The 27,804-nt window shown below is 45.9% G+C and overlaps 1 protein-coding gene, 1 long non-coding RNA gene and 3 other non-coding genes across 11 annotated transcripts; 4 read left to right on the forward strand and 1 right to left on the reverse strand.

Moving 5' to 3' along the window:
* LOC117068896 lies at nt 1–26,988 on the forward strand. 7 transcript variants are annotated; one of them, XR_004431282.1, is made up of 6 exons: nt 403–502; nt 869–973; nt 2,194–2,279; nt 2,611–2,659; nt 26,592–26,796; nt 26,886–26,988. It is a non-coding gene; the product is annotated as an uncharacterized LOC117068896 (long non-coding RNA). The 7 variants fall into 7 exon arrangements; XR_004431277.1 differs by lacking the exons at nt 403–502; nt 26,592–26,796; nt 26,886–26,988 and adding exons at nt 1–161; nt 9,968–10,178; XR_004431278.1 differs by lacking the exons at nt 26,592–26,796; nt 26,886–26,988 and adding an exon at nt 9,968–10,178.
* Nucleotides 704–794, forward strand: LOC117069158. Its single transcript, XR_004431408.1, has one exon. It is a non-coding gene; the product is annotated as a small nucleolar SNORD12/SNORD106 (small nucleolar RNA).
* Nucleotides 2,028–2,118, forward strand: LOC117069156. Its single transcript, XR_004431406.1, has one exon. It is a non-coding gene; the product is annotated as a small nucleolar SNORD12/SNORD106 (small nucleolar RNA).
* LOC117069157 lies at nt 2,394–2,483 on the forward strand. Its single transcript, XR_004431407.1, has one exon. It is a non-coding gene; the product is annotated as a small nucleolar SNORD12/SNORD106 (small nucleolar RNA).
* LOC117068895 (heterogeneous nuclear ribonucleoprotein H-like) lies at nt 25,201–27,160 on the reverse strand. The gene is made up of 2 exons (XM_033186696.1): nt 25,797–27,160; nt 25,201–25,746 (listed from the first exon to the last, which is right to left on the reverse strand). Exons 1-2 carry the CDS (start codon nt 27,093–27,095, stop codon nt 25,627–25,629), a joined length of 1,419 nt encoding a protein of 472 aa, XP_033042587.1. The 5' UTR covers nt 27,096–27,160; the 3' UTR covers nt 25,201–25,626.
* Nucleotides 27,161–27,804: the final 644 nt, after the last annotated feature.

The following is a 27,804-nucleotide window of genomic DNA, read 5'->3' on the forward strand; positions in this document are numbered from 1 at the left end:
CCTCGAGGAGGGCGTCACCTCAGCTCCCCCGGGCGACGGAGCCGGCGGGCTCAGGCGGGCGCGGCGGAGGGGAGCGGACCGCAGGGGAAGGGATGACTGCGCCCAAGGCCTTTGCGGGCCTCAGCCGGCCCCAGAGGAAGGGGGACCCGTCGAGCGGTTTGGTGCGTGTGAAGCGCGACATGGCGGGGAAGCGGACGAGCCCGGGTGGCCCAGCATGTACAGGGAAGGGGGCGGGGCTAGATGCGGCCTTGACAACTACTAGAGCGCCTTGGGCTGTGCGTCTCGAGACTACATTTCCCAGGGGGGCCCGCGCGGAGCGGGCGGAAAAGAGACCGCCTCGGATCCAGTGCGCAGGTGCGAGAGCCATATTTGGTTATATAAGGGAGGTTTAGGCGAGCGTTCGTTCTTTCGCGTCGCCGGCGCTTGTGGTGTCGTCGTTGTACTGGTTACAGCCAGGCTTCATACGCTATTGTCCTGCCCGTGAGTTCCCGTTTTGTGTGTGGTGAGTGGAAACTCTATGTTCTTCGTTGGAGACCCCTGGTCCTCCCTTCCCTTCTTTGTGCCGTCGTCTCCGCGGCCAGCCCTGATCTCCCTCTCGTGGCTTCTCCAGCTCTGATCCCAAACAGGCCTTAAGGGCTTGGGAGAAATGAGTTTATAGAGCTGGAAAAGCCAGTGCTTTCTGCACGGGCCTGAGAGGCCCTTGGCTGGTGTAAATGATGACTTTTCACTTTTTTCCCCATCAGATCGACAATGCTGACGTCTTACATTTTGCCAGTTAGTTCTGATACATCGGCCTCTGAAGGCTCGGCCTTGTTCATTTTTGACTGTGGGAAGATGGCGGTTGACGCCTTTTTTTGTTGGTTCACAGGTTAGAGCAGCCAACGGGTATAGAATGGATTTTGGAGGAGGCAGTCACCACTGGGCCTACAAGGAAGCCACGTGCAGACATCTACAACCTTCGATCTCCTGACGAGTAAGACTTTGTCTCCTATGGACCTACTGTAGAAAACACGTGCTTTGAGAAGCTTTAGCTTCCTGGGAAAACGTGGGATTTAATAAAGCAGTTTTTATCCAGTACCTGTTAGGTATTTAAAGTGTTCTGACGGCCGGGCGCTGTGGCTCACCCCTGTAATCCCAGCACTTGGGGAGGCTGAGGCAGGTGGGTCACCTGAGGTCAAGATTTCGAGACCAGCCTGGCCAACATGTTGAAACCCCGTCTCTATTAAAAATACAGAAATTAGCTGAGCGTGGTGGTGGGCCCTTGTAATCCCAGCAACTCGGAAAGCTGAGGCAGGAGAGTTGCCTGAACCCGGGCGGCGGAGGTTGTAGTGAGCTGAGATTGCGCTGGGCAACAGAGTCAGTCCGTCTCAAAAAAAAAAAAAAATGTTCTGAATGTTTTATTCTCACAACTTAACTATTGGACCTAGGTTTCTGGTGAAGAAACAGGTTTAAGAGAAATGCCTAAAGTAATGCCACTTAAACATCTTTTTGGATTCCATTCTTCCTGTGTGTTGGGCACTTAAATTTCCAAGTGGAGGGATGATTTATTGACATATTTTGGAAAGCCAAATGTCTTTTTCTGTTGAACTAGCCCCTCAAACCAGTGCCCGACTACATAACTGATGTTTTTGCTGGAGTCCAGGAGTGAGGCATTTATAAAGTCTGGGCTTCATGGGAACACACGTGAAGCTTATTGTTCCAGATTGTTCTTTTGTCAGGTAACTTGTGGTAATGTGTTAAAATGCAACCTCTTGGCACTCGTTCACTTCCCAACTCAGTAAATGCAGACTACTTCCTCAACTCTTCCAGCCACACTGGCTTCTATCATGGGCCTATATACTCAAATAGAGTGTAAGCACCGAAGACAGGGGTGTTTGTTTTGTCTACTAAATTATTTCCAGCTACAGGATACAACACAGTAGTGCTTAAACCCTGAATGCAGATTTGCAGGTACCAAGCATACCAACTAAATCTTACTACTTACTACTCATGGCTTTCAGATCTTACTCCTCACTCAAGAACTTCCTGCTGGCATATATGATGACTTAGCTTTTTTCCCCGACAGATCGACCATGTTGATCTAACTTTTCTAAGCCAGTTTCTGTCTGATATGCCAGCTTGAGTAGCTTCTTTGTCCCATCTCCCCTGGGCATCTAGCTGATGGGAGCTCATTTTCTGTTTTTTTCACTTCAGGTTTATTGTTGGCCAAAACCAGGCTTTGATTAAACCAGGATGAATGCGGGTGTTGAGAATAGAATATATATATACATATAAAACCGGTAAGTGGTGCCAACATGTCTTCCTTGTCTGAGTAGACATAGGCTCTATGGGGGGGGGTGGTAGCTGCTTTTCAGTGTGGGTTTGTCACCTTACTTCTGTACGACTCAAATGTGGCCTTTGCAGCTGATGATACAGCTTCTTTCCCCATCAGATCGACCCTGTTGATCTCTACACTATTGGCCAGTTTTGTCTGATGCATTGGCCCCAGTAATAACTCATATCTTTGTTTTCTGCTTATCTTTATCAGAGACTATTGCTTGTTCATGGGAATTGGGCTTCTCTTTTTTCCAGCAGTCAGATGGCTTATTTTGATCTGTTAACTTTCTATAGGTTGGGAGCCACATGTACCAGTGTGTTGATCTTGGCTTGATTCAGTCAGGTGAGGTTTCTGCTTTCTAGCTGTCAAACCCCACAGCAAAATTTGTCCAACTGGGCCTAACCTCAGGACCCATTTCCAAGTTGGGTGTAAAACTGGGAGAATAAGTCATTAGGACTGACATTGGCCTTTTGGTATGAATAGGTCTTTGTTGGAAATAAGAGCTTGGAGTTGCAAAGAAAACGAGCACTGGAACACAAGATTTCTCAGCAAGGCAAATTTACTTCTGCTGGAGGGTGTTACTCACATTCCTGGCAAGAGCACACGAACAAAACAAAAGAGAGGCATTTTTTATCCCTAATGCAAGTAGTCCCTGCTTCTGTGTTCTATCCCCATTGGCTGGAGTCTACTGCACAATCTAAACTAGTCCCGATTGGCTATTTTAAACAGGAGGGGTGTGGGTTACAGCTGTGGGAAGGGCAGGAAACTTGTTTACAGAGCGGGTTGCTAGGAGTGAGGGGGACTTTTCCAAATGAGGAACAGGATACAGGTTGGGATTGGCCAGAGAAGTTGTTTATAGAACGGGTAACTAGGAGCAGGCAGGTATGAGGAAGTTGACCTTAAGAATAAGGAAGAAACCCGTTATATCTAACAATTTCCCCCTTTTGATTTTTGTAATTCTTTCTCTTGAGACACTTTTTTAGCATGTCTTTGTTCCTCTTGGTCCTCAAATTAGAAACTTACCTGAATAAGGCGAGGAAGGATTGAGGAAGATTTTGGTGAGAGCTGTTCAAATAAGCTTTTGTATTAATCCTGAGGTACAGGGTATGATACAGCCTCCTGCAAGAATGAGCTGATGGCAAGAGAGGTGATGATTGAGGACCTAAATCTTTTCCATTTGCCGAACCATTTTTCCGTTAAATTCGTGAAGGAGTCGTTTATTCCAGAATTTTTAGCTAGCTTATTGGGTAAAGTACTAAGTCCTTGTGCCTTTATTATGGTTCCATCAGGAGCAGTATTATTAGGGATAAAAGTACAACACTGGGTTCCAATCATGACACAAACTACACCTTTCTCTGCATGTCTAATGCTATTGTGTTTTCCTGGGCCATTTGACTGGTGGGCCCTAATTGTTCAGCTATTCCCTTAATAGCATCCCTAGTATAATTAATGAATCGTTGCTGGCTTACTTTTTTTTTTTTCTTTTGAGTTAGAGTCTCACCGTCATCCAGGCTGGAGTGCAATGGTGCAATCTCGGTTCACTGCAACCTCTACCTCCCGGGTTCAAGCTACTCTCCTTCCTCAGCCTCCTGAGTAGCTGGGCTACAGGCATGTGCCATCACGCCCAGCTAATTTTTATATTTTTAGTAGACATGGGTTGTCGCTATGTTGGTCAGGCTGGTCTCGAACTCCTGACCTCGTGATACACCGCCTCAGCTTCCTAAAGTGCTGGGATTACAGGTGTGTGCCACTGCTCCCGGCCCAATCTATTTTTATTTAGAGTTGGCCACCAGAACAACATGGCTTCAAACCTTGCAGCTATTTGATTTAGGGCCTTAAATTTATCTGGCACTACTCGTGGGACTCCAGTGGCATCTATATAAACATGAGAGTCACGAGGGACATCCATTGTTTTACGATGTTTTGTTTTTATGTTTTATGTTTTCTGGTTGAAATGACAGGGTGAAAGGGAGGGAGTAGCCAATTGGATTAGAGCACAAGTGCCACTCCAAGTTACTTGGCATAGTATTCAGTAATGGTCCACCACAATACCACCATACATCTGCTGGGGGATGAATAAGGGACGACTGATTGGTAAGCTCCTGGAAGGGCTTAAGCTCACTGCATCTCGTTAGGTCTCCAAGGAATGCCAGGTTCTCCCTCTGTGAGAGAGACAGGTAAAATTGGCATTGGCTGGATGACCCTGGCTGACCCTTGCTGACGTGCAGGGTGTCGGACTTCAGGGAACAGCAGCGAGTTTGGCATAGCTTATTGCCCCAGGCTGTGGGGTCTTGGAAGAGAGCTACCGTGCAACTCATGCCTCATCGGCTGGAGGACCATCTGAGTGGAAAGGAAACATCTGGGACTTTGGTTTACCATGTGCATAAGCGTAACAATCGCTTTGTTTAGAGAGCGGATGGAATATTTAATCCATTTCACCCAGGCATTTGCATCTCAGTACCCTGTTACAGTTGGTAGAGTTTGCTTTAGATCTTTAACCTCTACAATGGTCACTTTGGTTTTGTCATTGGGTGTTTGTTTAGAAGAAGGGGATGAAGGGAATGGGGGAGCAATGAAGCGCATTTTGAAAGGTCTCATGGGGTCTATCCCTAATGTTGCAGCTCCCATGCAAGGGTCGTGTGAGGATTTAGAATTTATCTTGGAACAGCAGATATGCTTTTCTGAGGAGGCCAGCTGCCTCTGGTTTTGGAGATCCCCACAGGGTATGACAAGACAGGCATCAAACGTGATTGAGGTGAGCTTGATCTAGTTACATTAATGATAAGGTGGCTGACGGTAGAGAGAGGAAAGAAGAAAAGGCAGTATAAGAGGGTTAAAGTTTGCTTAGCTTTAGGTTGGTAGAAATTGGTCCTGGAACAATAGCCCATGACTCTGAAGATGGCGATGCTCTTTTTTTTTTTTTTTTTTGAGACGGAGTCTCGCTCTGTCGCCCAGGCTGGAGTGCAGTGGCCGGATCTCAGCTCACTGCAAGCTCCGCCTCCCGGGTTTACACCATTCTCCTGCCTCAGCCTCCCGAGTAGCTGGGACTACAGGCGCCCGCCACCACGCCCGGCTAGTTTTTTGTAGTTTTTAGTAGAGACGGGGTTTCACCGTGTTAGCCAGGATGGTCTCGATCTCCTGACCTCGTGATCTGCCCGTCTCGGCCTCCCAAAGTGCTGGGATTACAGGCTTGAGCCACCGCGCCCGGCCGGCGATGCTCTTTTGACTCAGGTATGACGGGTCCACCCCTTTTCGGCGGTTCGGGCTGCTGTTTCTGTTGTTAGGAGTACTAGATATGGTCCTTTCCAAGCTGGCTCAAGTTTTCCCTCCTTCCAGCTTTTGATGATGTGATCTCCAGGCTGGTATTGATGTACCAAGAACTGTAAGGGTGGCGTCTGTGCTAAAAGACCTTTAGTTCTGAGGGAAGAGAAAGTGGAAGATAAACCAAGTATATAATTTGATCCTTTGTTTCAAAGGTAGGAATGTCAGTAGTAGAGTGTAGATAAGGCAGTCCACATAACATCTCATAGAGAGGCCAATATCTTTCCGAGGGGCAGTCCTGATTTAATTAGGTGTATCTGTAAACCCTTGGGGTAGGACTCTGCATTGGTACTGCTGCTTCCATCCAGAATGAGGATTTTTCCCACTTAAAAGTATGTGTCTTGTCTTCAGCCAAGGGGCATGCCCAGAAGGCATCTTTTAAATCTATTACTCTGAACCTTTCTGCTGAGGATGGTGTAAGGATTGGGGACAACAGGGTGGGTAGTCTGGACTGTTTGGTTGATATCCCAGAGATCTTGTACTGGTTGACCTGTCTGATTTCTTTACAGGTAATATTGGGGTGTTATGGGGGACATACAGGGTTCAGGGAGTCGGTGCTGAATGAGACCTTCAACTCCAGGCTTTAAGCCTATTCTGCCCTCTAGGGGAATGGGATATTGTTGCCTTTTTATTACTATTTCCCCTGGGGTCTTTACCTTTACATGGATTGGAGTGACTTGAAATCTTCTCTGATTTTTTTTTTTTGAGCTGGAGTCTCGCTCTGTTACCTGAGCTGGAGTGCAATGGTGTCATCTTAAGCTCGCTGCAACCTCTGCCTTCTGGGTTCAAGCAATTCTCCTGCCTCAGCCTCCTGAGTAGCTGGGATTACAGGCGCCTGCCACTGCGCCCAGCTAATTTTTGTATTTTTAGTAGAGATGGAGTTTCACCATATTGGCCAGGCTGGTCTCAAACTCTTGACCTCATGATCTGTCCATCTTGGACTCCCAGGTGCTGGTATTTCAAGCGTGAGCCAGCATGCCCATCCTCCCTGATTTCTTTTTGCTACCCATACATCAGGATAAATGTATTTTTCTTCTGTGGTGGTAAGTAGATTTAATGAGGTGAGAAATCTCTCTGGGCCAACATGTAAGCCTATACCTAGTTTTAGCATTAAGTCTCTTCCTAATAAGTTAGTTCCAGCCTCAGGGACTAACAGGAATTTAACATGGGCTGATCGAGTTTTGTATTTGACCTCTGTCTTTTTAAGATTTTTGCTTTAAATCTTTCTCCTTTTATCCCTGAGATAGAAAGTTCTTCTGAAGAATAGGTGATAGATGGGAGGGAACAGGAGCGAGTTGCAGCTGAATCTGTTAAAAAGGTTGTAAGTTCACATTTGGGTCCCACCTCTAAATTTATCAAGGACTCTTGGTGGGACGCAAGGTAAAAGAGACAGAGCCCCTGACCTCCCTGTTCTTCCTCAAAGGCCATCAGTGGAATGGTATTTTTTCTCTTTTTCCCATTTGGGGCATTTTGAAGTGACCTACTCTTCCACATTTGAAACATTTGTTTTCCGCTCTTCCCTGTCCTGCACTGTGACTTCCAGGTTTTATTCCCTTACTCCTTGTATAGAATTTGGTTGCTGGTGGCCTAGAGGGTTTGTAAGTTTTACTTCCTTGTGTCTCCTGTTGCAGAGCTCCCTGTCATAAGGTAGACAGCATGATTTTTGCCTTTTGTTTCTGCTGTTCTTCGTCCCTATTTACATGCTTCTCTAAGAAGTTTGTCTCTGGGACGATCTTTCCAATTCTCTATCTTTTGTAGTTTTTTTAGGGATGTCTGGTCAAATCTTAGTAGCAAAATGAAGCTTTAGCATCCCTTGCCCCAGTGGGTCTTCCATTTCTAAACTTGCATATTTTGTCATCTGTTCTTTCAGTCTATTTAGGAATTCCATGGGTCCTTCATCCATCCCTTGTATGTTGAATGCTCAGGAAATATTCTCAGTCCAGGATACTGACTCCCAAACTCCCCTAACTATCATATCCCTAAGGTCTCTCATTTTCTCGGTGAGCTGTGTTGTTATTCCACTGGGATTTTGGGCTGGGAATTTTTGCTCTGCAGCAGGAACGTTTTGACCAGTAGGGTGTTCATGTTCCCAGACTACCATAGCAACCCTACGGATCATAGTTCTTCTAAGAAAGAAATGCCTGAAATGGACATAATCTTGGCCCAAGCATACAATTGGTGTCCTAAAAATTGATCAATTTGATCTGCTACCTCATAATGGTCATCTTAACAAGGGCTTGAGTGTTTTTTTAGATTTGGGAGTTCTGAGCTGGTTAAGGGGGCATTTATGACGCTGATGCCTTCTCTCCAAGGGGCACTTCCCTCAAGGGGGAAGAGTGTTGGGGCCGATTGGCTATGTTAAACAGGAGGGGTGTGGGTTACAGCGGTGGGAAGAGCAGTTTACAGAGCTGGTTGCTAGGAGTGAGGGGACTTTTCCAAATAAGGAACAGATGCGGGTTACAGGTTGGAATTGGTGGGAGAAATGTTTACAGAATGGGTAATTAGGAGTGGGAAGGTATGAGGAAGTTGACCAAAGAACAAGGAAGAGAAACCCATCATACCTAACAGTCTTGTAATAAAGGATGACAAAGTGATTGAACATTGGATGGAGCTAATTTTCCTTGGCCAATGCACTTAGATAAGGCGCTCCAAGTTGTATTTAAGTTGGGAGTCAATTTACTTAATTCTTGTGAGGTTCAGGTGTAAGATTCCTCATACTACTGCCATGAGCCACCCTAGCTCCTTGTTACATGGGCCTGTTAACATGGCAGCTTTGTCAATGAGCAAACCCAGGAGAGAGAGACATAGCAGAGACAGATGTTTGAAGTCTACACCTTCCACCCCCCCCCCTTTTTTTTTTTTTTTGAGACGGAGTCTCGCTCTGTCACCCAGGCTGGAGTGCAGTGGCCGGATCTTGGCTCACTGCAAGCTCCGTCTCCCGGGTTAACGCCATTCTCCTGCCTCAGCCTCCCCAGTAGCTGGGACTACAGGCATCCGCCACTTCGCCCGGCTAGTTTTTTTGTATTTTTTAGTCGAGACAGGGTTTCACTGGGTTAGCCAGGATGGTCTCGATCTCCTGACCTCGTGATCATCTCCTGACCTCGTGATCCGCCCGTCTCGGCCTCCCAAAGTGCTGGGATTACAGGCTTGAGCCACCGCGCCCGGCCCCACCCCCTTTAAAAAGAAAGTAACACCACTCCTTTTCTGTGTCCCTTGGGGACACTGCCTCCATGTCTGGTCACAGGGCTGGAATTTACAGCAGATAAGCAGACTGTGGTCTGAGACATGATTGTATGCTTTCCTTCTGCTGACCTTTACAATCACTCAATAAATTGCAGTAACACAGGGAAGTTCTTTTACCAAATACCTATGTTGCAAAGCTTGCCATCATAGATGAGGAGTGGCTCGTGATAATTCTCCAACTTTTACATAAAAAAACCAAAACCTCAAAAAGAAATTGTAGTTCATGTCAGTTAGTGATGATTCATCTTAGAAGTATTTTGTTTATGGATGTATGAATGTGCATAGTTCCCTAAAGTCCAACATTCATGTAATAACACTTCTTGCATGTAAAATGACCCTCTAAGATGTTAAATAGATCCTAAGCCTGGTATAATTTTATTAAAGTATCCTTATTTACCCCTAAAATGTCTTTAGTACACATTACTTTTGGGTTGTCTCTTGAATGAACATAAAGGTATCCAATTTCTTCTTTTAAGAAAATGGGGTCTCTCCAGCACCCAGGCTGGAGTGCAGTGGTGCAGTCATGGCATACTGCGTCCTTGATCCTCCTGCCTCAGCCTCCCAAGTAGCTGGGACTAAAGGCACACACTGCCATGCCTGGCTAATGTTTAACTTTTTTGTAGAGTTGCAGCCTTGCTACATTTACCCAGGCTGGAGTGTAGTAGCTATTCACCGGCATGATTGCTTGAAACTCAAGGCCTCAAGAGAAACTCCCACCTCAATATCCTCCGTACAGCCACACACCCTACTGCTCAGCTTCTCATCCTTTAAAAGATTTTTACTGGTAGTGTCCTCATTCTGGGTTTCTGTCTTCTGTGTTTACTGAGACATGAAGTCATTTTTAGATGAAGGTTAAACGTTTTGCCAACACAAGTACAATATGGGATTCAATAAAAGTACAGAATTAAAGTTGTCTTATTAGAGACTGGGAAGTTTCCCTGCTCCTTTTATCGGTACTTGGCTGTACCGATAAAAGGGATGGGCTTGGAGTGACCAGGTCTTAGTCACATACGTATTTTCATACTCTAAACAAGAAGCACTATAGACCAGAATGGAGCATTGATTGTAATCCATCTTCTTTCTTAGAAATTGGCGATGGAATACGAGAGGAGTCCTCTGGAAGGAAAATAACAGACCCTGTGCTTTCATGAAAGTGAAGATCTGGCTGAACCAGTTCCACAAGGTTATTGTATACATAGCCTGGGTTTAAAAGGCTGTGCCCACTTTGAAGAATGTCACTGTTAGACTTTGCTGAAATTTCTAACTACCTACCTGGATAAAGAAAATAAAATCTTTTTTTTTTTTGAGACGGAGTCTCGCTCTGTCACCCAAGCTGGAGTGCACTGGCCAGATCTCAGCTCACTGCAAGCTCTGCCTCCCGGGTTCACGCCATTCTCCTGCCTCAGCCTCCCGAGTAGCTGGGACTACAGGCGCCTGCCACCTCGCCCGGCTAGTTTTTTGTATTTTTTTAGTAGAGACGGGGTTTTCACCGTGTTAGCCAGGATGGTCTCGATCTCCTGACCTTGTGATCCGCCCGCCGCAGCCTCCCAAAGTGCTGGGATTACAGGCTTGAGCCACTGCGCCCGGCCGAAAATAAAATCTTTTAAATCAAAATGCTGTTTGTTTGGCCATTGGAATAACCATTGAACAGGAATAACAAGTAGTAGCTGGGTATTTGCAGTTTCATTTGGTTTTAGTTTTTTGAGGGGACAATCACCCTAGTGGGCAGTTGGTTTCTGTGGGCAAAGCATGGCTTTCCACAGGTGTTAAGTGCCTCGTGATTGGCTTCTGCATTGGAAACCTAAGAATAAGCAAGCACACTTGGGCCAGAATTCAAACTCCAGGGGCAGAGAAGCAGAGGGTCAATACAAAGGTATCTCACTTGTATGCTTACACCTGTGCAAGATTGTGTATGTTAAATCGTGGGTATTGGGCCTTAATGGTTGCACAAGATGAGTAAGGATGATTTGGGCTATGGTATTTGTGTTTATAAACTTCATAGAAAATTGCAAATATAGGCTGTATCGTTTATCAATATGTGATTTTTTTAAATTTAAAATAATACACACTGAATAATTTTTAAGTATCTTAAAATATCAGCTCAAAGATGGGACCTCTAAATTTTTTTTTATTTTTTTTTTTGAGGCGGAGTCTCGCTCTGTCTACCAGGCTGGAGTGCAGTGGAGCGATCTCGACTCACTGCAAGCTCTTCCTCCCGGGTTCACACCATTCTCCTTCCTCAGCCTCCTGAGTAGCTGGGACTACAGGTGCCTGCCACCACACCTGGCTAGTTTTTTTGTATTTTTAGTAGAGATGGGGTTTCACTGTGTTAGCCAGGATGGTCTCCATCTCCTGACCTTGTGATCTGCCCACCTCGGCCTCCCAAACTGCTGGGATTACAGGCGTGAGCCACTGCGCCTGGCCTGGGACCTCTAGATTTCTAAAATGGCTCCTGGTATTGACTCAGAATCCTCCCCCTTGACTAGGCTGGACCTAGTGTAACTTCTGAGTCTTACTAGCTCTTTTTCTTATTCTCCTTAGCTTGCTCACCTTTTTTTTTTTTTTTTTTTTTTTTTTTGAGATCTCAGCTCACTACAACCTCTGCCCCCTGGGTTTAAGCAAATTCTCCTGCTTCACCCTCCCGAGTAGCTTGGATTACCACGCCTGGCTAATTTTTACATAGTAGAGGGGGTTCACCATTTTGGCCAGGCTGGTCTTGAACTCCTGCAGGCCTCTGCCTCCCAAAGTGTTGGGATTACAGGCATGAGCCACCACGCCTGATAAGCTGCCATGTTGGGAGAGGCCAATGTAGCAATCAACTGAGGGTGAACCATTAGTGTGGGAGGAGTAATCCAACAACCACGTGAGTTTGTAAGTACACGTGGTTGTTGGATTACTTTCTATAGCAGAGGCTTGGTGACTGCCACCCCAGCAGACTTCTCAGAGATGCTTGTGAGAAACCCTGAGACAGGACCCACCCAGATTGTACGTGGATTTCTGACCTATGGGAAATGTACTTCAAGCCACTAGGTTTTGAGATAACTTGCTACAAAGCAGTAAATTCACAACTCTGTAATGCCCACTCTAAAGGTCCTGACATGGGCGTCTCCATTACCTTAGTCATTACCTAAGTCATTTCCATTACCTAAGTCTACTTCAGTTTCTCTGCACAGCATTTGAAGCGTTCGTGTCTGGCCCCAATCTGCATTTTCAGACTTAACATGCATTTGACTTAACATGTTCAAAACTAAATGCCTGATGCTTCACTCCCCTATCCCCATTCCCTGCAAGTCTGTGCTTCCTATAATCTTCCCTTCTCAGGTATTGGCAGCACCAGCAGTCCAGTTGGTCAGGAGCTGTGGAATCAACCTCATGTACCATGTGAATCCCTCAGCAAATCCTATTGGTTCTACCTTCAAAATACATCTGAAACCCACCCCCCTTAGCATCTTCATTGCTACCACCTTGGTACAGACCATCAAACAAGCTTGGAATACCGGTCTCTACTTCAACCTTTGCTCCTTACAGTCAATTCAGTTGGAACCAGAGCGATCTGTGAAAACCTGAATTAGGTATGGAGCTCTTTGCTCAGAAGCCTCCAGTGTCTCCCCACCTCACACAGTAAAAGCCAAAGTCCATCAGGGCCTACATGACCTTCCCCTTCCCTTAACCTCCCAACTTCATCTCTTCCCTTTCAGTCTTAGCCACGTGGGCCCCCTGACTTCTCCATTCCTTTAGGATTATTCCAACCTCAGTATTTTTGCACTTGTTTTTCCCTCTGCCTGGAGTGACCAGCCCTAGACCTGCAGAGCTTTGCGTGGCTGTCTGCCTTGTGTCTTTCAGGTATTCGCTCAGATATCCCCTCTGGGGAACCAGTCATCTTCCCTATCACTTTCTATTCCCTTATCTTGTTTTTTATTTTTTTAAATAGAGACTCTATGTTGCTCAGGCTGGTTTCAAACTCCTGGGCTCAAGGGATCCTCCCTATTTGGCTTCCGAAAGTGCTAGAATTACAGGCATGAGCCACCATGCCTGGCCATGTTTTTACCTACTGCCTAACACGTACTGCCTATGCGTATGCTATATACATGCATGTGTATATATGTATATCTGTATATATAGTGTGTCAAACGGCTGGTAAGTGGCAGAGCATGCATTTGATTCTGTCAGTCTGGCTCTTGTATTTCTGGGATTTTTGTAGACGGAGTCTTGCTCTGTCCCCCAGGCTGGAGTGCAGTCTCGGCTCCCTGCAACCTTCACCTCTTGTGTTCACGTGATTCTCCTGTTTCAGCCTCCTGAGCAGCTGGGATTACAGATGCCCACACAGTGTGTCTTGATTTTTGTATTTTTAGTAGAGGTGGGTTTTCACCATGTTGGCTGGGCTGGTCTCGAGCTCCTGTCCTCAAGTGATCCACCTGCCTAGGCCTCCCAAAGTGCTGGGATTACAGGAGTGACCCACTGTGCCTGGCCTGGCACTTGTATTTGTAACCCTTGGCTTAATTGCAGCATGTTACTTAAATGCAGTCTAATGGATACAGGAAGGAGATAATTTCTGGCTCTTAAAAGCTCAAATGCTTTTGCTAGATTTCTGTGTTGATGAGATACCACTGGGGTCAGAAATGGCCCCAAATACCTGCCAGCCAAGGGCCAGAGAACCTTCCTGGAGAACTCCAGCCACACCCGTAGTCTCAGCTTTGCTGTTGCTTTTCTGAGCTCCAAGGTGGTTGTAGGCCTCTAATGATCAAACCATTTGCAACCCGTCTCTAGCTTTAGCTCCCACGAGTCCCACCAAACATTTGATCCTTCAGTCTCGTTCTACCTCTTTGTCTTCTTGACTGAGGAGTCCTTTCCTTCTATAAGCTTCAGTTTCCTCATCTGTGAAATGAGGTTTATTGGGGGCTTGCCACGTGCTGATACTGTGCTATTACCTTATTTAATCTATACCCCAACTCTGTTATTACCCTATTTTATAGATAGGAAAACAGGCTCAGGGAGGTTTGGTGAGTTCATCATATAACTTGAAGGTGGTTCTTGGAAGCTGGGATGTGAACCAGTACTATCCTAGGCCCCTCAGTTGCAAGGGCCTTTACTTAAGACCCTCACCAACTGCATGGGTAAAAGCACAAGCATGGCCAGGCGCAGTGGCTCATGCCCATAATCCCAGCACTTTGGGAGCCCAAGGCGGGCAGATCACGAGGTCAAGAGATCGAGACCATCCTGGCCAACATGGTGAAAACCCGTCTCTACTAAAAATACAAAAATTAGCTGGGCATGGTAGCATGCACCTGTAGTCCCAGCTACTTGGGAGGTTGAGGCAGGGGAATCACTTGAACCCTGAAGGTGGAGGTTACAGTGAGCCGAGATTGCACCACTGCATTCCAGCCTGACAACAGAGTGAGACTCCATCTCAAAACAAAAACAAACAAACAAAAAAACCCATACAAGCATTTCTGGGAAGCTGTGGGAAAAAATAAGAGATTCACAATGTCTTCCAGAATTTTGGCTGAGAGGTGGTGGTATTACATCCCCTGTACCTCACTATACATTTTCTGGGAACAGAGCAGTTTTACAGATGGTTTGGAGCTTGGGCTTATTCCCAGCTCCTGGCAGACAGCAGTACATTCCCCAAATCTCCTGTCTATAAAGTGGGTATAACATGTCTTTCCTCCTAGAGTTACTGTGAGGATCAAATGAGACAATGTGTCCTCTAAATGCTTGGCCACAGGGTTAGGTCAGTAATAGTCATCTTCATCAGAGTGAAAAGGAATAAACTAGTGATTGTGCAACAACTTGGATGAACCCTGGAGATGTGATGCTGAGTGAGGGAAGCCAGCCTCAAATCTCAAATGGTCACATGATGTGTGATTCCATTTATTTGACGTTCTGGAAAAGACAAAGGTATGATGATGGGGAAGAGGTGTTGGCAACCCAGACGGTGTTGCCAGAAGTGAGGATGGGTGGCGGATATGGATGTGAAGGGATCGCACAAGGAAGTCTTTGGGGTATCATGATTGTGGTAGTGGTTACGTGAATGTGTACATGTGTTAAGACTCAGTACTGGGCCAGGCACGGTGGCTCACGCTTGTAATCCCAGCACTTGGGGAGGCCACCCCTAACTAAGATGGGTGGATCACCTGAGGTTAGGAATTTGAGACGACCCCGGCCAACACCGTGAAACCCCATCTCTACTAAAAATACAAAAATTAGCTGGGCATGATGGTGCCTGCCTATAATCCCAGCCACTTGGGAGGCTGAGGCAGGAGAATCGCTTGAACCTGGAAGGTGGAGGCTGCAGTGAGCTTAGATCGCACGATTTCACTCCAGCCTGGGCAATAGAGTGAGACTCTGTCTCAAAACAAAACAAAAACCCAGATTTATAGAACTGCACAGCAAAATAAAAAATAGTTTTATTGTATGGCAATTTTTTTATTATTTATTTTTGAGACAGGGTCTTGCTGTGTCACCCAGGCTGGAGTGCAGTGGTGCAACCACAGCTCACTGCAGCCTTGACCTTCCAGGCTCAAGCAATCCTTCTACCTTAGCCTCCTGAGTAGCTGGGACTACAGGTGTGTGCCACCACACTCAGCTAATTTTTAAATTTTGTAGATAGGGGTCTCACTATATTGCTGGAGTTGATCTCGAACTCCTGGCCTCAAGCAATCCTCCTGCCTCACCCTCCCAAAGTGCTTTTAAAAATGTTAACAAACATAGTCTCTGGAGCTAGACTTGGGTTCAAATCCTGGATTTGCTATGTATTAGCCATTGGCTCAATCTTCTTTTTCTTTTCTTAGATTTTGCCTGCCTGAGTTCCTCTAGTAGTGGCCACAATGGCCAGAGAAGATAGAGCAGGTCCCTCCCAGGACTTGCAACTCCAGCCTGTGTCTGCAGGGGGTGCTGTAGGGACTGATTTCTCCAGCCCATGGCACGAGGCCTTCATCTTGTGCCTGGAAAGAGGGAAGTCCAAGTCTGTCTGGCAGAGATGGTGCAGATGGGCAAGTTTTTCAGACACTGCAGCCAGCACTTCTGGGACCGCAGCAGTGGAGGCTGCAGAGGGCCAGTTCCCCAGGCGTGGGCTATTGACACTGTCACTTATAGACTCCTCATGCGATAAACAACCCCTAAACAGATTTATCCACAGTCTCTCCATCCTAACAAGTCAGTGATCAGTTTTCACTTTTCCACGTTCCCTTCTGTCTCCATTATGTTCCCATAGTGGGGCAGCTTCTACCTGCATGGTTGGAGCTTCCCATTTTTAAAGAGGCCAGAAATCCTTTAAAGTTCTTTAAAATGTTTGTAGCCTGTTCCAATTTTATAAACTGTGAAGACTGAGCAACACACATGCATGGGCCTCATATGGCCTGGAGGCCACCAGTTGGAGACCTCTGTAGCTTGTGTCCCTTTCGGCACCGTTCTTGTCATTCCTGAGCTGGGATGCCAGCTGAAACATAGGATGCTCAGTTAAATTTGAATTTCTTTCTTTTTTTTTTTTTTTTTCTTGAAATGGAGTCTCACTCTGTTGTCAGGCTGAAGTACAGTGGCATGATCTCAGCTCTCTGCAGCCTCTGCCTCCCTAGTTCAAGCAGTTCTCCTGCCTCAGCCTCCCGAGTAGCTGGGATTACAGGCACGCACCACCACGCCCAGCTAATTTTTGTATTTTTAGTAGAGACGGGGTTTCACCATGTTGGCCAGGATGGTCTTGATCTCCTAACCTCATGATCCACCTGCCTTGGCCTCCCAAAGTGCTAGGATTACAGGTGTGAACCACCACGCCTGGTTGATGGCATGCATTCTTTAAGATGCAGCCTCCATGGACCTTGTACCTTTCTCAGTAATGTCCATATTCTTTGCTGACTTGGGTTTTTCCTCCAAAATTGTCTGGGAGAAATTGAGGTTTGTGGAGTTTCCCAATGGCTAGTTTCCAAACTGGCTTCAAAGCCTGGGCTTGTAGAATTGGCAGGGTCTGCAGCCAGCTTAACCCATCCTTGGGTCACAGCCTCCCATGGTCCTGGTATTAATTCATCACAGATCTGTTTAGAAGGTGGCAGAAACAGACCGTCTTGGGCTTATTTATATCTGACTTTTTTTAAAAGACAGAAAAGGAGAAATCTGGATCCTTTCCCTTGTCAGCCTCCTTTAACTAAATGGTCTTTTGCTAAAATAGACTGGCCCTACTGTGTGGGTAGGAAGGGTTGAGATGGGAGTGGGCTGAGTGGGCAAGAACTTTTTTTTTTTGCCCTGATGTTAAAATGGCAGCATGTGCAGTCTTCTGCCTCTGCCCAGGTTGGCCTGATGTTTTCATAGGGAGAGAGACTGCTTGTTGAGTGTGGTGGTACTTATCATAGTATATGTTAGGCTGCCTGAAACATCCCTCGCTGTCGTACCTTTCAGCCAGCTCTAACGTACCTCTCTCAGCCTGATTTCTACCCACTTGAGTTATAATAACAATAACTGCCTTTTAAAAAATTTCCTGCTGGGCTTCATGCTAGGTACTTTCCATGTTTTATTTATTTTTATTTATTTTTTGAGGCAGAGTCTCACTCTGTCCCCCACGCTGGAGTCCAGTGGTGTGATCGCAGCTCACTGCAGCCTCAAACTCCAGGGCTCAAGCGAGCCTCCTGCCTCAGCCTCCTGAATAGGTGGGACTACAGGCGTTTGCTACCACACCCGGCTAATTTTTCTATTTTTTTTATAGACAGTGTCTCCCTTTGTTGCCCAGGCTGATCTCTCCTGGGCTCAAGCGATCCTCCTGCCTCAACCTCCCAAAGTATTGGGATTACTGGTGTGAGCCACCATGGTATGTTTTAAATAATTTATTCCTCACCTCAAGTGAGTGAGGTAATATCCCAGTTTTACAGATAAGGAAACAGATTGGGCAGGGGAAGTGACTTGCCTCAGATGCACAATAAATGACTCTGCCAGTGTCTTCCTTGGCGCCTCCAGATCCCCTTGTCACCCTTGTCCCCTCTGCTCCTCTCTGCTCCATGCTTCTGGAGCATGAACTGCATTAACAGCTCCTTGTCTGGTGGCCTCAAGGTTCCCTAGGAGGCAGAGAGGGTGAGGCTGAGATGTGTGTTCCCCTAAGGCACATGCCTCAGCCTGGTCGCCTCTGTCTAAGGCCACAGGCCCTCAAGTGCTTCCCCACCTGACTTTCCAGGCCCGGGTAACTGCTTCCTGCCTGCCCCGTCAGGTGTAGGGGGTGCAACACTAGCTTATGTGGTTTCCTTATATCCTGGGCACACCTTTGTTATTCTCAAATTACACTCTGCTTGAACTATTCTCTATCCAGCGGGTTGTGACTATCCAGAGGCGGAGCTGGGATTTGAACCCCAGGACTTCAAAATAAGCTCTGTGCAAATGGCCTCCCAGAGCTGCCTGCTGGTTTCTTCTGCCAGGCCCGGCTTCTCCATTCTGGCTTGGACCATGGTCTGCTGTCATTTCTACAACAATTGCAGGAAGTTGCCAAATGCATTTTCTGTGACTGCCAGGCTGATGACCCTGTCAAAAAAAAAAAAAAAAGCAATTTCTTCAATTAAAATTACAAAACAGAAAAAAAAAGATGTCACACTTGGGGGAAGCTGGGTGAAGTGTCCTTGATATTCTACATACTATTTTTGCAGTTCTCTGTGAATCAATGTTATTTCCAAATAAAATGTTAAAAAAACTTCATTACTAAATCAGAAAAAACAAACAACAACAACAAAAACCAGAGGAGAATATGTGGTGCACTACTGAGGGAAGTACAGAAGGATAAAAACAAGAAAATACTGACACAACTCAGACTCCACTGTTGAACCCTATTTTATTTTGTATACTTCTAGGTCTTTTTTTTTTTTTTTTTTTTAAAGAGCCTCAGCTCACTGCAACCTCTGCCTCCCGGGTTCAAGCGATTCTCCTGCTTCTGCCTCCTGAGTAGCTGGGATTACAGGTGCCCGCCACCACGCCTGGCTAATTTTTGTGTTTTTAGTAGAGATGGGGTTTCACCGTGTTGTCCAGGCTGGTCTTGAACTCCTGATTCAGGTGATTCGCCTGCCTCGGCCTCCCAAAGTGCTGGGATTACAGGTGTGAGCCACTGCGTCAGGCCACTTCTAGGTCTTTTTCTACATGTTTATATATACACTATATTTTTTACCAAAGTGGGATCGATCATACCATAATGCTGTTTTTTGTTTGTTTTTGTTTTTAAGACAGTCTCACTCTTGCCCAGGCTGGAATGCAGTGTTGTGATCTTGGCTCACGGCAACCTCTGCCTCCCAGGTTCAAGTGATTCTCCTGCCTCAGCCTCCCGAGTAGCTGGGGCTACAGGCGCCTGCCACGACGCCCAGCTAATTTTTTGTATTTTTAGTAGGGATAGGGTTTTGTTATGTTGGCCACACTGGTCTCGAACTCCCAACCTCAAGTGATCCACCTGCCTTGGCCTCCCATAGTGCTGGGATTACAGGTGTAAGCCACTGTGCCCGGCCTATAATGCTGCTTTGTAACCACTGTCAGTTAACCATCTCCATTTTTTCACATCAATAAATTTCCCATTTGTCCACAAAAGTCCTGTACAGCTGGCAGAGGGTATGTGTGACTGGAGGCCATTAGGTCCTTCAGGTTCTTCCAACCTAGCACCACCCTTTCTTCCCCTTTACCATAGGAGCTTGTCCTGGAGAACGTCTCACCTGGATTCATCTGAGTGTTGCCTTCTGGGGGTGACATTTCATTTGTTCCTCTGTATCCTGCATCCTCTGTAAATTGGAGAGTCATTCTAAAGTTTTGATAAGATCAAGTTAAGTATTTTGGCAAGAAAGCATCATAGATGATGATGCTGTGCACATCAGGTGACATCACATTTTATATTTAATGGACAAGTAAAAGTTGTATGTACGGTGTACAACACGATGTTTTGAAATATGTGTATGTTGTGGAATGGCTGACTCAGGCCAATTAAAATATGTATTACTTCACTTTTTTTTTTTTTTTTTAAAGAGGCAGAATTTTGCTCTTGTTGCCCAGGCTGGAGTACAGTGGCGCAATCTTAGCTCACTGCAACCTCCGTCTCCCAGGTTCAAGCGAGTCTCCTGCTTCAGCCTCCCAAGTAGCTGGGATTACAGACATCTGCCACCGTACCCGGCTAATTTTTTGTATTTAGTAGAGACGGGTTTCACCATTTTGCTCAGACTGGTCTCAAACTCCTGACTTCAGGTGATCTGCCAGCTTCGGCCTCTCAAAGTGCTGTGATTACAGGCATGATACTTCACATTTTTTTGTGATGAGAACACAAAATCTCTTGAGCAGTTTTTAAGTACACAGCGTATTCTTATTGACTATAGTCACCATGATGTACAATAGAGCTCTTGAAGTTATTCCTCCTGTTTAACTGGAATTTTGTACCCTTTGATCAATATCTCCTGAACACAGTTTTCTCTGCTTCTCTCCTATGACTTTGACTTTTATGTGTAGATGCCACATAGAAGTGATATCTTCCAGCCTGGGCAACAGAGTGAGATTCTGGTGTTTCTTTTTTTTCTTTTTTTGGAGACAGTCTCACTCTGTGGCCCAGGATGATCTCGGCTCACTGCAATTCTGCCTCCTGGGCTCAGGTGATCCTCCCACTTCAGCCTCCCAAGTAGCTGGGACTACAGGCATGCACCACTACGCCTGGCTAATTTTTGTATTTTTTTGTAGAGATTGGGTTTCGCCAGGTTGCCCAGGCTGATCTTGAACTGCTGGGTTCAAGCGATCTCCGCCTGCCTCGGCCTCCCAAAGTGCTGGGATTTTAGGCGTGAACCACCATGCTTGGCTGAGACTGTTTCTAAGACAATCTCACTCCGTTGCCCAGGCTGGAGTGCAGTGGCGTGATCTCGGCTCACTGCTGCCTCCGCCTCCCAGGTTCAAGTGATTCTGCTGCCTCAGCCTCATGAGCGTCTGGGACTACAAGTGCCCACCACCACACCCAGCTAATTTTTGTATTTTTAGTAGAGACGGGGTTTCGCCATGTTAGCCAGGCTGGTCTTCAACTCTCGACCTCAAGTGATCCACCTGCCTCGGCCTCCCAAAGTGTTAGGATTACAGGCGTGAGCCACCGTGTCCGATGTCACACAGAATTTTAAAAACACATTTTAAAAGTGTATTCAAGGGTTGACATGCAATAAAATTAGCAATTTGTACTGCTTTATCAAGGACATTCCTAAGTGAAACTGGCTGTCTTGTTACTGTGGGCTTGTAGAGGTGAAGAATACAGTGATTACTAATAGAATTAGGTGCCAGCACTTTGATTCATGCTAAGGAGCTAGCAGCTTTGTCCTCTCTTGTTTTTGTACCATTTAATGCAAATGTCACACAGGGAAATGTTAAAAGATAAAGTCTTACTATCATTATGAAAATTCTTTTGACCTTGCACCCCCCTGAAAGGATCTTAAACACCATACTTTAAGAACTACCAATCTGTTCTATAGACTTCATTCAAATGTTGCCAATTTTCCTACTAACATCATTGTTATGGTCTAAGATCTAACCCAAGAGCACATTTAAAAAAAAAATCAACTTTTACTTTGGATTCAGGGGGTACATGTGCAGGATTGTTACAAGGATATATTTCGTGGTGCTGAGGTTTGGGTATGAGCCTGTCATCCAGGTAGTGAGCAAGGTACCCAGTGGGGGGTTTTTCACCCCCTGCCCCGTCCCTCTCTTCCCCTCTTGTAGTCCCTGGTGTCTAATGTTTTTTTTTTTTTTTTTTTTTTTTGAGACGGAGTCTCGCTCTGTCACCAGGCTGGAGTGCTGTGGCCAGATCTCAGCTCACTGCAAGCTCTGCCTCCCGGGTTCACGCCATTCTCCTGTCTCAGCCTCCCGGGTAGCTGGCACTACAGGCGCCGCCACGTCGCCCGGCTAGTTTTTTGTAGTTTTTAGTAGAGACGGGGTTTCACCGTGTTAGCCAGGATGGTCTCGATCTCCTGACCTCGTGATCCGCCCGTCTCGGCCTCCCAAAGTGCTGGGATTACAGGCTTGAGCCACCGCGCCCGGCCTTAATGTTTCATCTGTATGTGTCCACGTGTACCTAATGTTTAGCTCCCATATATATGCGAAAACATATGGTATTTGCTTTTCTGTTTCTGTGGTAATTCGCTTATGATAGTGGCCTCCAGCTGCATCCATGTTGCTGCAAAGGGAATGATTTCCTTCTTATTTTTTTTTTTTTTGAGACGCAGTCTTGCTCTGTCACCAGGCTGGAGTGCAGTGGGGTGATCTCGGCTTACTGCAACCTCTGCTTCCCGGGTTCAAGCGATTCTCCTGCCTCAGCCTCCTGAGTAACTGGAATTACAGGGATGTGTCACCATACCCGGCTAATGTATTTTTAGTAGAGATGAACTTTCACCATGTTGGCCAGGCTGGTCTCAAACTTCTGGCCTCAAGTGATCCATCAACCTCAGCCTCCCAAAGTGCTGGGATTATAGGTGTGAGCCACTGTGCCTGGCCTATAAATCTCTTTAATGTCTGGGAAGCTGAAACACAAGAATTGCTTGAACCCGGGAGGCAGTGAGCTGAGATCACACCACCACACTACAGCCTGGGCAACAGAGTGAGACTCTGTCTCAGAGAGAGAGCGAGCCTAAGGAGAGAGGACATCTAAATAGAACATGTTTCGACATTAGCTCTTCATGCACACATATGTTCATCACAGCACTGTTCACAATAGCAAAGACATGGAATCAACCTAGGTGCCCATCAGCACTGGAATAAAGAAAATGTGGTACATATACACAACAGAATACTATACAGCCATGACAAACGAATGAAATCCCTGGGCACAGTGGCTCATGCCTGTAATCCCAGCACTCTGGGAGGCCAAGGTGGGTGGATCACCTGAGGTCAGGAGTTCCCAGCTACTTGGGAGGCTAAGGCAGGAGAATTGCTTGAACCCGAGAGGCAGAAGTTGCAGTGAGCTGAGATTGCACCACTGCACTCCAGCCTGGGCAACAAAGCAAGACGTTATCTCAAAAAAAAAAAAAAAAAAAGGATGGGAAAGAAAATTAAAATTACTAGAGGGTTATTTTGATTACAATATTCAGGAAAGGCCTCTCTGAGGATGTGACATGTGAGCCAAGATCTGAAGGATGTATAGGAGCTGGGCCCAAGAAAATCTGAAAGGGAAGAGCATTCTGGGAGCGGGGACAGAAAGTGCAAAGGCTCAGAGATGAGAATGAACTTGGCAACACTACACAGAATTGTGTCCAACATTCTTCTTCAGCTGCTGAAAAACTTGTTCATGATAAATTTGGGCCCCAGACACATACGACAGACATCAGTTAAACACTTATCAGAGCTGGACTCAAAGTAGAATAAAAATGTCAAACTCCAGACATTTCCATAAACACTCAGCATGTTTCATTTGCTTAGGAGGAATTTTCCTCATCTCTAAATCATGGGGCTCCAGTTTCTCAAACTCTCTGCCAGGAAGGGAAATTGAGCTGGAAAGTGAACCATCAGGGAAAGTTAAGCACCCGGCTCCACCCTGAGCTTTATCATTTATCAGTGGAGACAGCTAGACATTTGGCAGAAAACGGTGAAACTAAGATTTGCCTGTGTGTCTAATGGTTCCATATGCGTTTTGGGTTGGATGGCATCCAGAAGCAGCTGGGAAAATTCCAGTTGTATCAGGCATTCACCTCTTCTCTCTGACTGTGGCTAGCCACTCAGGAAGTCACATGGGTACCTTACTGCTCCCTGATTTAGCTCTGTCTTTAAAAAAAATTGTTTTTTTTTTTTTTTTTTTGAGATGGAGTCTTGCTCTTGTTGCACAGGCTGGAGTGCAATGGCGCCATCTCGGCTCACTGCAACCTCTGCCTCTCGGATTCAAGCAATTCTCCTGCCTTAGCCTCCCAAGTAGCTGGGATTACAGGCACCCACCACCATGCTCAGCTAATTTTTTGGTAAAGATGGAGTTTCACCACATTGGCCAGGCTGGTCTTGAACTCCTGACCCCTCAGGTGATCCACCCGCCTCGACTTCCCAAAGTGTTGGGATTACAGGCGTGAGCCACTGTGCCCAGCCAAAAAAATCTTTCTTAAGATATAAACACACACAAAAGGCAAAAGGAAAGCAACTTGAGGAAGTGGCTAGATCATCATATTGGACTTTACAGAATCTGGGTTCAAGGCCCATTTCACACACTAACTGACTCAGCCCTCTCATTTGAAAAATTTACACCAGTTTCTTACAAAGTGGCAGGTACTTTTTAGCTGTGTGACCTTAGGCAAATGAGTTCACACCTCTGAGCCTTGTCTTAACCTCTGAAAATGGGCATTAATAATGTTTATTTGTGGTAGACACTGATGGTTTCTACTCAACAGCTGTTTTCTCCTCTTGGGTCTTTGCTTCCTTCTCCCACGACAGAAGCAGATGAGGCCAGACCCTCACCTTCCCAACTTCCTCTGCAGCTGATGAGTGCAAGCTAGTTCTGGCCAATGAGATGCATGGAAAAATTGGCTAGGGAGCTTCTGTATGTAGTGCCTGTGATTTTTTGTTTTCATGTGGTTAATAATATGATTTCATGCTATTAGTAGATGGGGTCAGGCGTGATGGCTGATTCCTGTAACCCTAGCACTTTGAGAGGCCAAGGCAGGTGAATCACCTGAGGTCAGGAGTTCAAGACCACCCTGGGCAACATTGTGAAACCCTGTTTCTACTAAAAATACAAAAATTAGCGAAGCATGGTGGCACACACTTGTAACCCAGTGCTCAGGAGCTGAGGCAGGAGAATCGCTTGTGTCTTGGAGGTGGAGGTTGCAGTGACCTGAGATCAGGCCACTGCACTCCAGCCTGGGTGACAGAGTGAGACTCTGTCTCAAAAAAAAAAAAAAAAAAAAAAAGTACGTGGGGCTAAATTGAAAGGCCCAGAAAATCCAAAGCATGTGTGCTGCTGTATAAGTTGGAACAGTGCTTTTGGATGGTTCTCAGCTAAAATGCAGATTTTGGTTCAGTGGGTCTGTGGTGGAGCTTGAGAGATGTGCCTAAGGACGACCATTTAGGGTTGGCTGATCCACCATTTCAACAAGTTATTCAAGGGCCCAAGAGCTCTCCCACTTTTCTTTCTTTTTTTTTTTTTCAGTTTTTTAAAGGAGGATTTATTTGACAAGTTTCACTTAGCGCAATATACCTAAAAGGAAATCACAATACAATGATAGATTTAAATCAAGGCCTCAGAATTTCATACAAACACCAAGACCAAAATCCTAAAGTACTGGTATTTTCCCATTAACTTAAAAAAAAAAAAGAAAAGAATAAAAAGCTTAAACTTACGTGCCTTACAGGTTATTAAATGAAACTAGAATTAACGAACATGCCAAAATGTTTCACTTTTAATTGTAGACATAGCTCCTATATTGAGTTTTACAAAAAAATAAAAGCATGTCTTTCAACATGCATCCAAACAGTGTTCAATGTAACGTGGCAAAGGGCAACATTTAACATAATTCAACTGCTTTTACCTAAATACGCTTACTGCTTAAGTACATCCTACAACTAACTTGAGAAAAGCTGGAACTTAAGTTTAACAGTTATAGTTTACTCAGCTTCACTGTTACATCCTACATTGAGTATTGTATTAAAAAATACTGGGCCTTAAGTCTTCATAACAATCCTGATTTCCACTTAGAGTAAGCATAAATCACAAGCTTGTATTGCAGAAACTGTTAAACTGAAGTTTTTTTTCTTAAAAAAAAAAAAAAAAAAAAGTTGACCAAGAGTCAGTGATCAGGATAGATCAATTACATTCCCCAACCACCACTCATACTGGACATGCTAGACATCGCTCCCATTCCATTCACGCCCATAGATGCACGGCTTCCACTACTGTAGTAGCTGCTGTTCATTGCTTCTTGGTTACCTATGCAATGTTTGATTGAAAATCACTGGAGTTTTCCTGTAAAACTTGGTTGTATCCACTCATGCTGCTCTGGCCACCATAGCCGTCTCCATAACCACCACTCAGCTGCTGGCTGGCTGGACCACTGTAACTGGACTGGTTTGACAAGCCCATGCCTCCCATCATTTGGCTACCATAAGCACCACCGCTTGCTCCTGCTGTAGAATTCAAGAAGAGTTCTACATATCTGTGTTCATAAGCACCACCGCTTGCTCCTGCTGTAGAATTCAAGAAGACTTCTACATATCTGTGTTGCATATTTGCTTTGTCTTTTGACATAGTTGCCACGGCATCTTCATGAGTTGCAAACTCGACATCTGCTTCACCAGTTACTCTGCCATCAGGACCAATTTCAATGTGTACTCTCACAGGATTGAGTGGTGAAAAAAAATTATAAATGTCATTCTCAGTAGCTCTGTAAGGTAATCCACACATGTGTACACAGTGTCCTGTTGTGCTCTGGAAAGTAGAGCCACCATCCCCGTATCTGTGATCAGACATTCCTGAAAAACAGTAATTGAGGTCTCTTCCACATCTATCTGACCCAAATCCATAGCCATCATTATAGCCATTGTAATCATCATAGCCTCCATAGCCCCCACCATAAGCACCGCGCCTCATCCTCTTAAAGCCAGCTCCTCTGCCAATGCTGTTATACCCTCTGCCAACCCCAGGTCTGTCATAGCGACCTGGCTGCTGCATGGCCATAAGCTTTCCTGGTGGATCATAATGAGTTCTAACTTCAGCTCTACTGCTCTTAAAGATCTCAATATACCTGTGCCCTATTCTTTCCTTGTGTTTCTTTAGAGCCTTTTCAGCTATTTCCCGTGAAGCAAACTGCACGAAGGCCTCCCCTGTACCACTCCCCTGGAAGTCCACCGGCAATGTTATCCCATTTGGCACGATTTCCAACCGTGAGAAGCACTGAACAATGTCTTCCTTGCTACATCCAAAGGGAAGTTCTCTAAGCCATACAAAGCCATCATTGGCCATGTCAGGACTATTTGGACCAGTATGCTTCAACACCCAATCCATTTCAACGTTGTTTGACTTGAATACTTCAACATATCTGTGTCCCGTAGTTTCTCTGTCTTTTTTCAGGGCCAATTTTACTTCATCTTCTGATTCAAGTTCAACAAAAGCCTCGCCACTTGGTCCGCCTTCTCTGGTGTAGATGAAACGAATACCTTGAGCCCCATTTTGAATTTTGCAGTCAGAAAAAAACCTCTGCACTTCATCGGCCGAGCAAGACCAGGGCAAGCCCTGGACCTTCACCACGAATCCCTCTCCGCCTTCTGTGCCCAACATCATCGTCTCTTAGGCGGTCCCGCGTCCAAACAAACCAGAAATCCGACTTCTGCGTGGATAAGACGAAATGCGAGCTCTCCCACTTTTCTGCCTGCCATCCTGGATGGTTGGTGTGTTGTCCCCAGGCTTGTTGCCTGAAGGTTACAAGGTCAAGGACACAATGCCAGCGACCACACCCAGACATGACTGAACTTTCAAAGGAAGAGGAGCACGTACCCTTCCAGGCATCTCTCTGTCAGTGGGGAAATCTTTCCCAGGAGCCCCTTTGTCCAACCCCCATCACTCATCCCAGCCAATGGCTGCCGTGTGGCACAAGCCAGGAGTACCATTTTAATAGAGTCTCTGGGAGTGTTGCCCCAGAAGTCCCAGCAGCCTTCTCCTTACGTCTCATTAGCCAGATGTGTGTCATGTACTTCAAGCTTAAGCCAGTCATAGCTAGGGGAGTAGAATGACTGTGATTGGCTCAGGCCAGAAGTCTCAAACTGAAGTCCTGGGACCAGCTGCAACCTGCATCACATCGCCTGGGAAGCTTGTTAGAAATACATATTTTGGGCCGGGCGCAGTGGCTCACGCCTGTAATCCCAGCACTTTGGGAGGCCGAGGCGGGCAGATCACAAGGTCTGCAGTTCGATAGCAGCCAGGCCAACATAGTGAAACACCGTCTCTACTAAAAATACAAAAGTTAGCCAGGCATGGTGATGCATGCCTGTAG

Source organism: Trachypithecus francoisi, unplaced genomic scaffold, assembly GCF_009764315.1.
Source record: "Trachypithecus francoisi isolate TF-2019V2 unplaced genomic scaffold, Tfra_2.0 Lachesis_group21, whole genome shotgun sequence".
NCBI classification, from domain to species: Eukaryota; Metazoa; Chordata; class Mammalia; order Primates; family Cercopithecidae; genus Trachypithecus; species Trachypithecus francoisi.